The sequence below is a fragment of the Vulpes lagopus genome, chromosome 2 (assembly GCF_018345385.1).
Source record: "Vulpes lagopus strain Blue_001 chromosome 2, ASM1834538v1, whole genome shotgun sequence".
NCBI lineage: Eukaryota > Metazoa > Chordata > Mammalia > Carnivora > Canidae > Vulpes > Vulpes lagopus.
The window spans coordinates 104,617,623-104,631,823 of record NC_054825.1 but is presented as its reverse complement, the minus strand read 5'-3'; the positions used below and the strand labels follow the sequence as shown (position 1 = coordinate 104,631,823).

Below are 14,201 nucleotides of genomic sequence, written 5' to 3'. Positions count from 1 at the left end.
ACACAGCAGCTGGGAAAACCCAGGGCTGGTGTTTACACAGAAACTTTCCCCCCAGAAGCTCAATGTAATTGAAGGACACTCACTAATTAACTTAATTAAGTCTCCCAGGCCTTCCCACCTCCACCCCCACCGCCCCTGCTCCCTGTTCACCAGCAAGCATGGGGTGGGGGGTGGGGGCAGGCAGGGTTGCTCTCGCTCAAAAACACTCGTGCAAACACGGGGGCACTCACAGGCCACCCTCCCTGGGGGCTGTTTGGAGAACACTGAACTTTGGAGTATCCCAGCTCGTCCGAAAACGGAATCCCTGGACAATCAGCACGCTTGCCTCCACTGGGTGTCCACACTACGTCTACACAAGACAACAGGGAAAGACAAGTACTTTTTGTCCAGATGTGCAGAGAAGAGCACACCTGCACCCTAGCTGTGGACTGCGGACCACGTGCTACGGCGTTTCACCTGTACCCGAGAAGCGTCCTACTGTGAATCAGGTCACCGCAAGAACGTAATCCAAACTTTTGTGATTGGTGCCAACCTGTTTGAGTTTTCTGCTTCCAAATTCCTGCTCCCACTGATGGACACTGAAGATAGACTCTCAACCTAATTCTTTGAGAGGCAGGAGCTCAGAAGTATTCCCTCCGCAAGCTGCCCGCTAGCAGGCCCGACGTGGAAGACTGCGGCAGGGTCACCGTGGAAGGAACAGAAGGACGGCGCCCAGCCACAGGCCAACAGAGGGTCCTCAGCTTTTCCTAAACTCACAGCCCCATTCGAGCTCCTATCTCTGACCACTACCCGAAAACACTGAAGCAATTGTGAGTCCCTATCTCCCCGTGGCGAGAGGCCTTTTCAAATATGGGTCCTAATGGGGTAAAGTGGGCCTTGACGAGCGGTGCTTCCAGCCGGCTGTGGGCCCCCCTGGCTCTCCCTGCCGCTCCCCAGAGAAGCAGCAGCGTGCATCTACCGCTCAGCAGGACAGAACTGAGTTATCCTCACTGGCTGGGGAGAAACCACCACCCACACAGTAATAAACCGTCCACTTAAGTCTCCCTGGCCTCTCCCTCCTCCCCGGGGTGACCCATCACAGGAAACCACAGCTCCAGTGAGAGGAAGCTGCCCCCAACCTTGAACTTCATGGGAAGAGTGAACAGTCAGGATTCCAACGCCAGCTCCCCCAGATGCACTGTCCCAGGCAAAAGTTGACCTTGAAACCTTCTGGGGAAAATATGAAAGTATGCTTTTCCTCGTCAAGGAAGGGAAAGCCAAAATGCTAGCCCTCTGAAACACAGATGGGAATTTCAGTTCAGAACTATTCTATCAAATTGTGGCATGTTTTGGATACTTGAGAAGTCTGAAACAACAACCTTCTAGTCACAGGAAGCTTTTATAATCCTCCTTGGACCAGTAATATCACCAAGTGCTACAGCTGCCTTTTATTTATTTATTTATTTTAATTTTAATTTATTATTTATGATAGTCACTCAGAGAGAGAGAGAGAGAGAGAGAGAGAGAGAGGCAGAGACACAGGCAGAGGGAGAAGCAGGCTCCATGTACCGGGAGCCCGACGTGGGATTCGATCCCAGGTCTCCAGGATCACGCCCTGGGCCAAAGGCAGGCCCCACACCGCTGCGCCACCCAGGGATCCCTACAGCTGCCTTTTAAAAATAGTTTCATTTAACTTAAGAAAAACTGACTTTAAAAATTAAGTATTCAGGGGATCCCTGGATGGCTCAGCGGTTTAGTGCCTGCCTTCGGCCCAGGGCTTGATCCTGGAGTCCCGGGATCAAGTCCCGCGTCCAGCTCTCTGCAGGGAGCCCGCTTCTCTCTCTGCCTATGTCTCTGCCTCTCTCTCTGTGTCTCTCATGAATAAATAAATAAAATCTTTTAAAAAAAAACTAAGTATTCAGCCCAAGTTCTATTGAAAAATGAATGCTCCATTAAGTGACAAATATGGGCCGCACATGAGCTGAAACGTGCCAATTCCTTTCATGACCACCTCTGTGTTAGCATCCAGTGTACTATAATCACCAAAGTAATATACACGCATCACAGCCCAAACTTAGTTTCCAAATGGAAAGTTGGCATTATATTATTTTCATTAATCATTTCAAAGTCATCACTTCTGAAAAAAATAAAGACTTCTTCTCCAAGTGGTTTCCAAGGGACTCTTACATGTGCCTGAACCTTCCTTAACATTCCTCTACTCCAAGTGATGGACGCTTCAATCTCTTTGATGAAGTAGTATTTTTGTACCACGGAATGAATCTCTCGGTTCTGATAAATGTGGTATGAAGTAGACATCTAAAATGGAATGGAAACCTTTGTGGTTTTCTTTCAAGACCTTAGCAAATGACCAAACTTGGATTTTTTGGGACAGAGCACAAACTGGAATAATCTGATAATAATTTAATCAACGACTGAATGCACACTATGGTACTGACAATATTGGAGACATTGTTTCTGTAACCAAGCAACGGAAAACAAGCCTGATAACTCTGTGGGAATGAAATGATTAGGGAAATTGAAATAGAAGAGATGATTCTTCCAAGATGTATATCCCAGCTGAAGAATCCATGCATAAAGATGCAGAGGGGTGGGGAGACCAGAGACATAAAGTGTTGTGGGAATGAGTACATTGGTCATCCAGAACCTACGGACAGTGACCTTCCTTGAATTATTTGTTTAGGACGAGCAAAGTAGGTGGTACAGCTGGACACCACCTGGAAGCCTACCCTCCAGGATTCAAATTTAAAGTTCTAACAATCCTATTTTATTTTGCTCACTTCGGCTTTCCCCATGAAATTAGCCACAAAACAAGGGATGGGGTGGTTGGAGATACCAGAAAGCCTTGCATTTTATGACATTATAAAAACAGCCACATGGTCAGTTAAGCGCCTGGCTCTTGGTTTCAGCTCAGGTCATGATCTTAGGATGTGAGATCAAGCACCGCTACCTGGGCTCACCCTCATCGGGGAGTGTCCTTGAGATTCTCCCTCTCTCTCCCTCTCTCTGCCCCTCCTCTCTCTGTCTCTCTCAAATAAATACATCTTTAAAAACAGCCACAGAGGATTCAGGTAGCGATGTGTCACCTTGGGGCAAGCCAGTTTCATAGCCTCTTCAAGGCCTCAGTTTACTCATCTATAATAGGAGGACAAGAGGAACTCTTGCAGAACCGTGAAAGTTAAATGAGATCATCGCTCAAGTCCCTGGCTCGAGGCCAGCCTCAAGACTTCCTGTAGCACAGACGTGAAATAAACTGGCTTGGCATCTAACTTCAAATACGGGCAGCGCAGAGGTAGAGTCACCAGGCAGGACATCTGCAAAGTGCAGGCCTGATGCTTCTCAGCAAGTGTGTGCACGAGGTCTCTCCGGGGTCTCTGTTCCCGGGCTGGTGCAGCCCATCCCTCCCGGGAGAGAAGGGGCCCAGCACAAAGCATCGGGCAATCACTGGCTTCATCAACAGGTGCCACAGAAAACGAGCGCCAGGCTCGGGGCCGGGCGGCTCCGAAGTCGGTCCCCTGGGATCCTGGTGGCCCCGCAGGGCGTCCCGGCGGCCGTGAGCGCACACAGCAGGCGGAGCGGGCGGGACAGAGCTCCCGCGGCCCGGCCTCCCCTCCCCGAACCCGCCGCCCCGCGCGCCGCTCACCGCGGGGAAGGGAGGCGCCCCCGCCCCGCCCCGCCCGCCCCGCGCCGGGTCGCACTCACCGAGCGTGGCCACCGTGCCGGCCTCGAAGAGCAGGCAGTCCCCGCGGCCGCGCGCCTCCAGCAGGACGCTGCCGGGCCCCGGGCCGTCCAGCCGCCCGAGCAGCCGCAGCCCTTTGCTCAGCGCCATGGGCGCCGGGGCGCGCTGCCCGCCTCCGTCCCGCCTCCGTCCCGCGCTCCCGCAGGCGCCGGCCAGGACTTTCACTTTGCGCCGGGCTCCCGGCGCCGCGAGGCCCCGCCCCCGCCGCGAGGCCCCGCCCCCTCGCCCCCCCGCCGCGAGGCCCCGCCCCCTCGCCCCCCCTCGCCGCCCCCGCCGCGAGGCCCCGCCCCCCCGCCCCCCGCCGCGAGGCCCCGCCCCCTCGCCCCCCGCCGCGAGGCCCCGCCCCCTCGCCCCGCCGCGCAGCCCGGGCAGGTGAGGGTGCGCCGCCGCCTCCGCGCCCAGCGCTCCCCCCAGCGGCCGGGCGGGCCTGGCGTCGGCCCCCGCGCCCCCGGGGCTCCCCTCCCCTCCCTTCCCCTCCGCTCGGCTCCGGGGCCCAGGGCAAGTGCCCCCGGCGGAGGGCGGCAGCCGCGGAGGAGGATCCCGCGCGTTCCCGGGCGCAGGGGCCGGCGGGCGCCCCGCGGAGCCTGACCTCCTGCAGGGCCCCGCGGCCTTACTCGGGCAGCCCGGGCGCGGCGCTGCGGGGCGGCCGCCTGCGCTCCCGGCCCGGCCCCGCTCCAGCTCCGGCGCTGCGCCGCCCCGGGCCGGCGGCCGGGCTCTGAGCCTCAGCTGCCCTGCGGGGGACGCGGGGTTACCTCGCAGAAGGGGCTCCGCGAGCGCCCGGCGGCGGGTGCAGTGTTCCATAAATGTTGCCTTTTACTAGCTTCCTATACGGGAGGCTACTGGGCTCCACACTCGGAGAACTGGGGGCGGTTCTCGGAGAGAACTGAGACCACGACCCCTAGGCGTGCCCCTTATGTGACCTTGACTCCTCACCTGGCAGATGGTGGCTGTACCTGTCCCACCCGCTCACGCTTACCGGATGGGTGCTGAGTCAGAGGTCAGGGCTGAAAGCGAAGGAAGTAACAAGCAGGGAAGCCGAGGTGTGGGTGCAGAGCCAGGGGTCTCCTCCCTCTCCCTGCAGCTGCCTTTCAGCCTCCACTTTGCAGTCCCTCCCCCAGTCTGTGGGGTATGTCCTTGGCTTCAGGGCAGACCCTGCAATCAGCCGAATGGGCCCCAGCACACATCCCTGCATCGCGCATAGGAGTATGCTGCCCATACAGGATGACCTCGCAGCTAGGTCAAGCCAGGCAGGGCCCCTCTTGGCACTAGGTTCTAGCCAGATGCCAGGTCTCATCTGCAGGGGTGGGGAGAAGGGAGAGGGCTTGCCCAGGTTAGCTCCTTGGGTGGGTTTGGAGGCTTCATTTCCTTCTCCTCCAACAGTTATGTATGGACAGCCCCAGAGAGCTCCATCAGGGCGTTTCCATCAGGCTCCCAAACCAACCCGGCTCCTCTCACCCCATGTTGAGAAGACTGTGGGTCAGGCTCTTTGTCTCTGGGGCACATTCCAGAAGGAGCAGAGCCTCCCATGCCAAGCAGGACTCTGTGGTGCCCTTGCAGACATTCAAGAATGACCAGATCTTCAATCCTCTGTGGACAACCTCCCAGGTGATGATTTGGGGAATAAAGTAATGTAAATAACTGGCAGAGATTCAAATAATTCCTCAGCCTTCTGTCCTACTGCTCACAAATTCAGTTATGAAGTGGTGGATATCCCAGGTATGATGCTCACAAGCTGTCCAGTTTCTTCCTCTGTGAAATGGAGATATTGCCCTCATGCGGACAGTGCACCCATGACATGACACGACGGAGCCTTTGACCCACTTTTCCTTTCCTTTGCAACTTGAAGCTCACTTCTTCCAGGAAGCCACCTGGAATGATGAGGTCCCAGGAAATAGCGTTTATTATGTGTACTCAGATTCACAGATGTACATTTCAGCTCTCACTTGCTCATATGTTGCTTGAAAAGGGTTTTTATATTTCTTTCTCTCTTTTTTTTTAAAGATTTTATTTATTTATTCATGAGGGACACATACACACAGAGAGGCAGAGACATAGGCAGAGGGAGAAGCAGGCTCCCTGCAGGGAGGCCAATGTGGGACTTGATCCCATGACTCCGAGACCATGCCCTGGGCCAAAGGGCTTAACCACTGGGCCACCCAGGTGCCCGGGTTTTTATATTTCTTTTCTCTTAGCTCCATTTCACAAATTAGGGATAAGATCTCAGGAAGCATCTAGTCTTTTTAAATGTTAACTCTCTCCCCCTTTGTGCCTTCTCTAGCATCCCATAATTTGAAGCTCCACATAGTGGTATGATGCTCATATTGTAGAAATGTACCTGCAGTGAAGACCAGCAGTTGAGCTTTACAGCTTATAGAATCTAAGATGCAATCAACTGGAAGATGAACCACTATTTTATGTACCACGAGAAAGAAAAAAATGCCCGCTAAACTGTGTTGGCTATGCCCTGATTTCAGCAACGGTATGGTGTGCATTTCAGACTCAGTGAACTAATGTAGCTGCTCCCCTATCTCTGACAAGTGGCTGAAGGAGCCAAGAGCCGCTGGGTTTTCAGGTCACTGCTCTCTGGTTTAGAGAGAATGTTCAACATGGGTGGTGGATGAAGTGCAGCCTTCCATGCACACTGCCTTGATGAGCCACGGTTCACCTGGGCACTGCTACATCTTGCAGACGGAAGACATAACAGAGCTTGAAACATTCAAGAGAAAAGCTCTGCTCTGCTACCTAACCTGGGAAGACAAGGGGACCCATCTGAGTGGGGAGAGTCTAGGCATACTCTGCTCCTGAGATCTAGCGCACCTGGAAGGCCCATGATTGGAAGGGGAGGAGGTGAGCAAAGAATGAAAAGCCACCTCCGACAGCCTCCGGAGTGGAGTAGTCCACCGCAGGAAATTCATCCAGGCTGTGCTGTTGGGAGGCAGGCAGGACCTGGGGAGCCTGGAGCCCAGCGGGCTATCAAAGCAGAGGGCGGGAGAGCTTTGAAAGACATGAAAGGCTGAGTCTGGTGCCTGATTGCATGAGAAGTGAAAAGGAGTCAGAAAGGAGCCCAGTGGTTAGAGGAGGGGACAGAGGGGCACCATTGAGAGATAGGAGAACTAGGGGAGTGGGCTGGGGGGTGTAGTTGGGGTTGAGCTGAGTTTATGACCAGGAGGGTCGCCCGATGGAAAATTCCAGAAATGAACAGTGGAGGCTGTGAGGAGGCTGTGTCTGTAGCCGAGTGGAGACAGGGTGTCTGAGCCTGGCAGGGGCAGGAGAAAAGACCAGAAAGTAGTAGCCTGAGAGATCAGAGAAGCCCTGGGAAGCAGGGAGTGGTCAGTGGTTCGAAAAAAAAAAAACCCAGAAGGGTCTGTATGAATGGGAATTCAGGAGCATTTGGGTGGCTCATTTGGTTTAGCATCTGACTTTTTTAAAAAAAAATTATTTATTTATTTATTTATTTGAGAGAGAGTGCAAGTGTGCAAGAACAGGGTGGGGGGAGGTATCAGAGGGAGAGAAGCAGATGCCCTGCTGAGTAGGGAGCCCAACATGGGGTGATCCCAGAACCCCGAGGTCATGACCTGAGCCCAAGGCAGACACTTAATGGACTGAGCCTCCCAGGCACCCTGAGCATCTAACTCTTGATCTCGAGGTCATTAGTTCAAGCCCCACTAGACCCATTAGACAAGCCCCACTAGGAGCCTACTTAAAATTAAAAAAAAAAAAAAACAAAACAATTCAAGAATGAGGACTCAGTAGAAAACCTGGGTTTGGTGACCTTTGAGTGGTTAGTTTTGTTAGGGGGTGGGACAAAAAGTTGGCTTGGAAATAATTAAGGAAGAAATGCAGGCAGTGAGGGTAGTCTGCTAGTTCTAGAAGCCCAGCTGCGGGAAACACAGATGTGATGCAGGCAGAGGGGACAGTAGAGGCTTTCTAAGATAAGCACATGTCAGGGGGGTGGGCAGCAAAGACGGGGGGCGGGCAGGTAAAGACCCTGGTGGAAAGGGTGTGTCCCCTCTAGAGAGGAGAAGGAAGGCCCCCAGCACAGGTGGCAGGGTGGGCACTTCGGAGGGGGAGATAGGATGGCGTGAGGGCGGGGTCAAGAAGGAGGGTAGGAGGCCTGGCCCAGGCTGAACCCCTCAATAAGCAAAAAAAGGGAGTGGGAACGGGAACTGAGGAAAGCGGGAAAGGCCTAGAACATTTGCTGTGGCGTAGTTCTTTGCCCAAGGAGGAGAAGGCATCTCTGTCAGCAATGTCTTAGAAATATGGCCAGGGTCTGACCACTGTCGGCCTCCCCATCAATTCAGGCCTGGTGGACAGGCCTGGGGACACGGACTCTGAGCTGGGGATCTGTGAGCCAGAGGCGTCCTGGGGGGCTCTGAGGCCTGGGCCAAGGAAGGGAGAATGAAGCTGAGCTGCCCCACAGGCCCCACTGGGCCCTCGGGACCTCCAGAGAGGGCAGGCCGTGTCCCAGGCTCTGCCCCCGAGGCGGTGCCACCTTGGGCCAGGCACGCCACCCCAGCTCGGGGAGCTGCCCCCTCTGCCGCCTCACCCCTGCCCCAGCCTCCTGGCCCACCAGCGTGAGCCTGGTCCCCAGCAGTGGCCACGCTCCCACAAGCACCTGTTGGCCCGCGACCCAGGATGCTGTGATCCCTCCCGGGCCACCTGCTCGGGCTCTGTTTTGTTCAGCCAACACACATAACCTGGCTCTCTCTCCCCGCTCCTCCTCATAGGCGCCAGGCGCCCCCGGCTCAGGCCTTTGCCCTTGGAATGCTGCACCCCTGTGTATCCCCGTGGCTGGTTCTCTCCTTCTTTCAGATCTGCTAACTAATTGTCCTCTTACTGGGGCCTTCTGAAGCCTCCTACCTAAATTTCCTCCACCCAGCTAACCCCCTGCTGTGGGCTGAATTGTGTCACCCCAAATTCACATTCGGCATGTCCCTGTGTTTAGAGACAGGGCCTTTAAAGAGGTGACAAGGCTAACATGAGGCCACGTAGGTGGGCCTGAGTCCAATCTGCCCGTGTCCCCATAAGAAGAGGCCATCAGGACACAGACACACACACAGGGCAGATCATGTGAAGCCACGGGGAGACGATGGCGTCTGCAGACACATGGAAAGAGGCCTTCGGAGACCCAAACTTGCCAACCCCGTGATCTCTGACTTCCAGCCTCAGGAACTGTGAGAAATAAGCTTCTGCTGTTTAAGCTTGAAGTCTGTGGGACTTTGGTCGGGTGGCTGAGTGGACGAATGCGCTCTCTGTCTTATATCTTCTTCCCTGCACGCAATTTCTCCTTAGCATACATCAGTCTCGAACATAAGAAATCATTTATTTCTTTCCTGATCTATCCTGCCTGTCACCCTCCTCCCCCGATGTTATAAGCTCCCTGAGCAGGGATGCTTCTGTTTCGCCTGATTTGTTCCTGGCACATCCCCAGGCCTAGAACCGTGCCTGATTCGTAGTGAGATCCAGAGGAGCCTGTCCGGTGAATAAATGAATCCTCGTACGGAGGGCGGAGGATTCACAACTTCTGTGGTTGTCCATCGCAGTGGTTCTTACCTGACTCAGGCCTCTAGTGAACAAATATTTTCTGAGCACCTACTGTGGACCCAGGATTGTTCTAGATGCTGGGGAAAAAAACCACACACCAAACAGAGAAAAGCCCCTGCCACAGAGGGGACATCCAGCTAACAAAATGCATAACTAGCTGGGAGGGGACAGTGCTGTGGAGGACGGGAGAGTGCTGGGGCGGTGGGGGGACAGTTTGAAACGAGGGAGGCCTCACTGAGAAGTGACATCAGAGTTAGGAAATGAAGTAATCGAGGCAGTGAGCCCCGTGGGTCACAGGGAAGGGCATTCCTGGTACCAGGCACAGCCAGTGCAAATCCCCGAGGAGGGAGCACCTAGACAGAAGGAAGTGGAGTGGCCCCGGGCCACGGTGACACTGGCTTTTGCTCTGAGAGTTGGGAGCAGAGCAGTGACATACACGCTCAGATGCAGACCCGTCTCAACTACTGAGCTGAAACCTGAGTGCAGGGCAGAGGGAGGGACAGCAGGGAGCCCAGAGGGAGGCCATTGCTCTTGGTGCCACAAGGACGATGGGGGGGATCAAGAGAAACTGTCCCATTCTGTGTAGGCTTTTGAAGGGTGAGCCAATGGGTTTTGCTGTTAGAGCAGATCAGAATATGGGAAAAAGGAGTTTGGACAATCCCAGACTTTTGGCCAGAGCTACTGGCAGGATGGCATTGCCGTCAGGTGGAGACAGCTGAGGGAGGAGCAGGTGGCTGAGTCATGTGAGTTTGGGGTGCGTGTTACAAATCCAGGTGGAAGTATCGTGTAGGCGGTGGTTACGCAAGTCTGTAGTCCATGGGCGAGGTCTGGGCGGAGACATAAACACGCAGGCTACCGGCATCCCAATGGCGTTGAAAGCCTGGGGCCTGGACGAGTTGGCCAAGGGCGGGGTGCTGGCCTGCACCCAGGGTGTGCTGACCTGTGGCTCTGAGTAAGTGGATGCCCGTGAGATAGGAGGACACCCGGCAGTTACAGGGCCTTGGGGTCCCAGGGAAGGAAGCGTCTCAAGGAGCAGATGGCAAAGGCTGCAACGGGTCCAGGAAGATGAAGACTGGTCCTTGGGGTCCAGCCGGGTGCAGGTCACGGCCACCCCGGTGGGAGCAGTTGCAGAAGGTGGTGGGCATACCGTGGTACTTCTTTACAGCTCGTTTCTTCTTGCTTCACCTCTGTTGGCCTGAGGATCCAGTCATTGATTTCTGATGACTAAAAGCACAAAGTAAACTTGGAAGCAGTGACTCTGAACACCCTTAGCTTCCCTGGCGAAACACCCAGGCTCTGTGACGGCTCCTCGTGCCTCCTGGTCTCCATCACTCCCACCACACTCTTTGCTTTCTTGGGCCGTCTTCCAGTGTCCCCACTTCTGGAAGCCTGGTGAGCACGTCAGACACACTTCTCTGATGAGGCTCTGACTCGCGTGGAACATAATTAAGGGGATGATACATACAGTTTCCTGGGTTCCCTTGAGTTTCATGTACCTTTGTGCTTTCCTTAAAAGGGATTCATAAATGTACAACTAATTGTGACTTAAATGTTAGACCTGAGTAAGAGTTTTCATCTAAATACATTCACAAATGGGAAAATATCCTGGTGCCAGACCACATGCCCCTTTCTGGGGTTTAGAAATCTATGATCACCATAAGTATACTGGCAAAGCAAGCCAACCCAGCAGCAAATAATGTATTTGTTGAGTCTCCATGTGCATGACTGGCTGGCTTTCAAAGACTTCTAGCTCTAACTTTTTTTGTTTGTTTGTTTGTTTTTTTGAGAAGGAGAAAGGCGGGCGGAGGGAGAAGGAGAGGGAGAATCTTGAGCAGGCTCCATACCTAGCCCCTAACACAGGGCTCGATCTCACAACCCTGAGATCATGTCCTGAATTCAAATCAAGAGTCAGACACTTAACTGACTAAGCCAACCAGGTGTCCCTAGACCTACTCTTAAATAAAACGTCAAAGTTTTTCAAGGTACTTTCTTATATACAACATTCCATTAGATATTAACAACACAGTGAACATTTAAGACAAAACGCCAATACTCTCAACTCATGAATGAGCTCATTCATTTATTCACGCAGACTCAACCTGCCAGGAGCTTGTGTAGTAGCCCTTCCCTCCCTTAAATCTGAATCCTTCACATTGCTGGAGAAATTGCATGACCTTGCAGTCCGGTGTCCTTTTTCCAAACAATTATCATTTAACATTATCATATTATTAGATATACAGTTAGTATCCATTTTTCCAAATTGTCTCATAAATGTCACACAGTTTGTGTGAATCACACAAATAATGTCTACATGATGTGACTGATGTGCCCCTAAAACCTCCTTTAATATGGGTTTCCTTCTGGGGCGCCTGGGTGGCTGTCATTTGAACGTCTGACTCTTGGTTTCAGCTCAGGTCATGATCTCAGAGTCGTGGGATCAAGCCCCACATTGAGTTCCATGCTCAGCGGGGAGTCTGCTTGAAGATTTCTCTCCCTCTTCTTTTGCCTCTGCCTTTTTTCTCTTTCCCTCTCTAAAAAAATAGATAATTATATATATTAATTATATATGTATTTCCCTTCAATTTCTTTTCTCCCCCATTGCAATTTTATTTGTTGAAAAAACCGGGATGCATGCCCAGCAGTCCTCCACAGACTGGACTCTGCTGAGTGTGGTGCCTGTGGCATCATTCAGCAGGTTGCTTTGCCCTTTGTATCATCTGTAGCCCGTGATAGATAAATGCTCAGCAGATTTTGTCCCGTGGGTGTGGTGTGTGCTTCCCGTCAGGAAGCCTGTGTCTGGTTGCTCCTCTCTGATGCAACAACCACTGACCATCAACGCTGTAGTCCTGGCCAGCCTTATATCCTCTTCTCTCATTCCTTCTTCATTGGTGCCAAAATTCTTCTATAAATGGAATTTTTCCATCCACTCTATGTTACCCAGTGGGCACAGAAACAAAACAGGCAGATAGCATTCTTTTCCTTTACTTGCTAGTGTTCAAAATAACGACCGTGATTTGGTCTATTAACATCCTCCTGTGATAACCAATTAGTTTGTTTTTCCACTTTCATCGTTCTGTCCATTGTGGTTTTATCCTGATTGATGCTCAGGTAGTTCCCTCCTTGGCCAGCTTCTTGGTGACCCCTCAGAGGCCTCTGACCACACTGTCTCCCTGTGCTTTCCCACTGTCCCGCTGGCCCCGCCGAGCTGGGGCCGCGTCTGTACCGTTACTGGTGGGCGCCCGATGCCTGGTGTTCCAGGTCCTCACTGAGTGAAGGAACGAAGGATGCAGGAACACCTGCTAGGAGCTGGCCAGGACGTTGAGCCTCTCGAGTAGACACGGGGCAGCTGGCAGCTCAGAGGATGCGTGCCCAGGGCCCAGAATCGAAATACTGTTGCACAAGGTACTGATAACTTGAGAGAAACCTGTCGAGCAGTTACAGTGATCGGAGCAGTAGGAGCGTGGTTCTGCATTCGCTGTCGGAGGCAGCCCGCAGCCCAGAACTGGGCTGCCCCTCAGACTGAGCTGGCACTCACTAGCTGAATTCCTGTCTGCCTCCCTGCTGTGGCTCAGGGCAGAGACCCCTGTGCATGGGGCCTCCTGGCCGCCACCCCCACCCCCACCCTGCTGGGGTGAGGAAGAGCCTGGTGGGACCTGAAGCTGTTGGCTCAGCTCCCTGGGAGAGCTGGCCTGGCTCCGCTGGCCTTTACACTGTGGCCTGGGTGTCAGGCAGGCTGAATAGGGGGGTGGCTGGAAGTTCATCATTATTTCTGTGAAAAAGGAATGGGAGACACGGTATCTATCTATTGACACACACCTGCATGCCCAGGACCGTGCTCACGACCTGAGGTCGTGGTAACTGGGTACAGGCTTTCTTTGCTTTTCTCCTAGTGCACCCTACACGGCAGGACCTCCAGACTGTGGGGCCTCGGGAGGACTGCAGCAGAGCCAGACGACACCGTTAAACCTCCCCCAGCCAGTGAAACACCAGGACACCTGCACCCCGATGTTTCTAGCAGCAATGTCCACAATAGCCAAACTGTGGAAGGAGCCTCGGTGTCCATCGAAAGATGAATGGATAAAGAAGATGTGGTTTATGTATACAATGGAATATTCCTCAGCCATTAGAAACGACAAATACCCACCATTTGCTTCCACGTGGATGGAACTGGAGGGTAATATGCTGAGTGAAGTAAGTCAGTCGGAGAAGGACAAACATTATATGGTCTCATTCATTTGGGGAATATAAAAAATAGTGAAAGGGAATAAAGGGGAAAGGAGAAAAAATTAGTGTGAAATATTAGAAAGGGAGACAGAACATGAGAGACTCCTCACTCTGGGAAACGAACTAGGGGTGGTGGAAGGGGAGATGGACGGGGTGGGGGTGACTGGGTGACGGGCACTGAGGGGAGCACTTGATGGGATGAGCACTGGGTGTTATGCTATATGTTGGCAATTTGAACTCCAATAAAATATAACTTAAAAAAAAAAAAACTCTCCCCCAGTCGAGTGAGCCTGGCAGGCGGTGAGCTCAGCAAGTCCCAGGTGCCCCAGTGATTCAGAGGCTCTCACACCTATTTGTGCTGTGCCTGCCCTCTCTGTCCCCAGGTCCTGAGTGTCCTCCTTCCCTCCAGGTCTCCTACTGAAAGTCCACAGTACCTACTGCTCTTTAGATGGGGTGAAACAGAGCCTGTTGTGTGGGCACCTGTGGGTTCTGGGGACCAGGGCAACTTTCTTCAGTTCTATGGCCAAGGCCAAGCTTCACACACAGGCATACCAGCTGCCAGTTGGGCTGCGGACCTGAATCCAGCATCACAGCTGGGAAAACAACCCAAAGCGCACCTGTCCCAGGCTGGGGTGTGGGGCCTTTCGGATGCCAAGGATGGCTAGGGTTGGCTTGTGCACCATTCGCTTCCAAGTTC

General features: G+C 53.4%; 1 protein-coding gene across 1 annotated transcript in view; it reads right to left on the bottom strand.

Moving 5' to 3' along the window:
• Positions 1–3,938, bottom strand: part of SYNJ2 (synaptojanin 2) — a 98,664-nt gene extending 94,726 nt beyond the window's left edge. The window contains 1 exon segment of the mRNA XM_041744518.1: positions 3,700–3,938. Within this exon segment, the coding sequence (XP_041600452.1) occupies positions 3,700–3,826 (127 nt within the window). The 5' untranslated portion in view covers positions 3,827–3,938.
• Between the last annotated feature and the right edge of the window lie 10,263 nt (positions 3,939–14,201).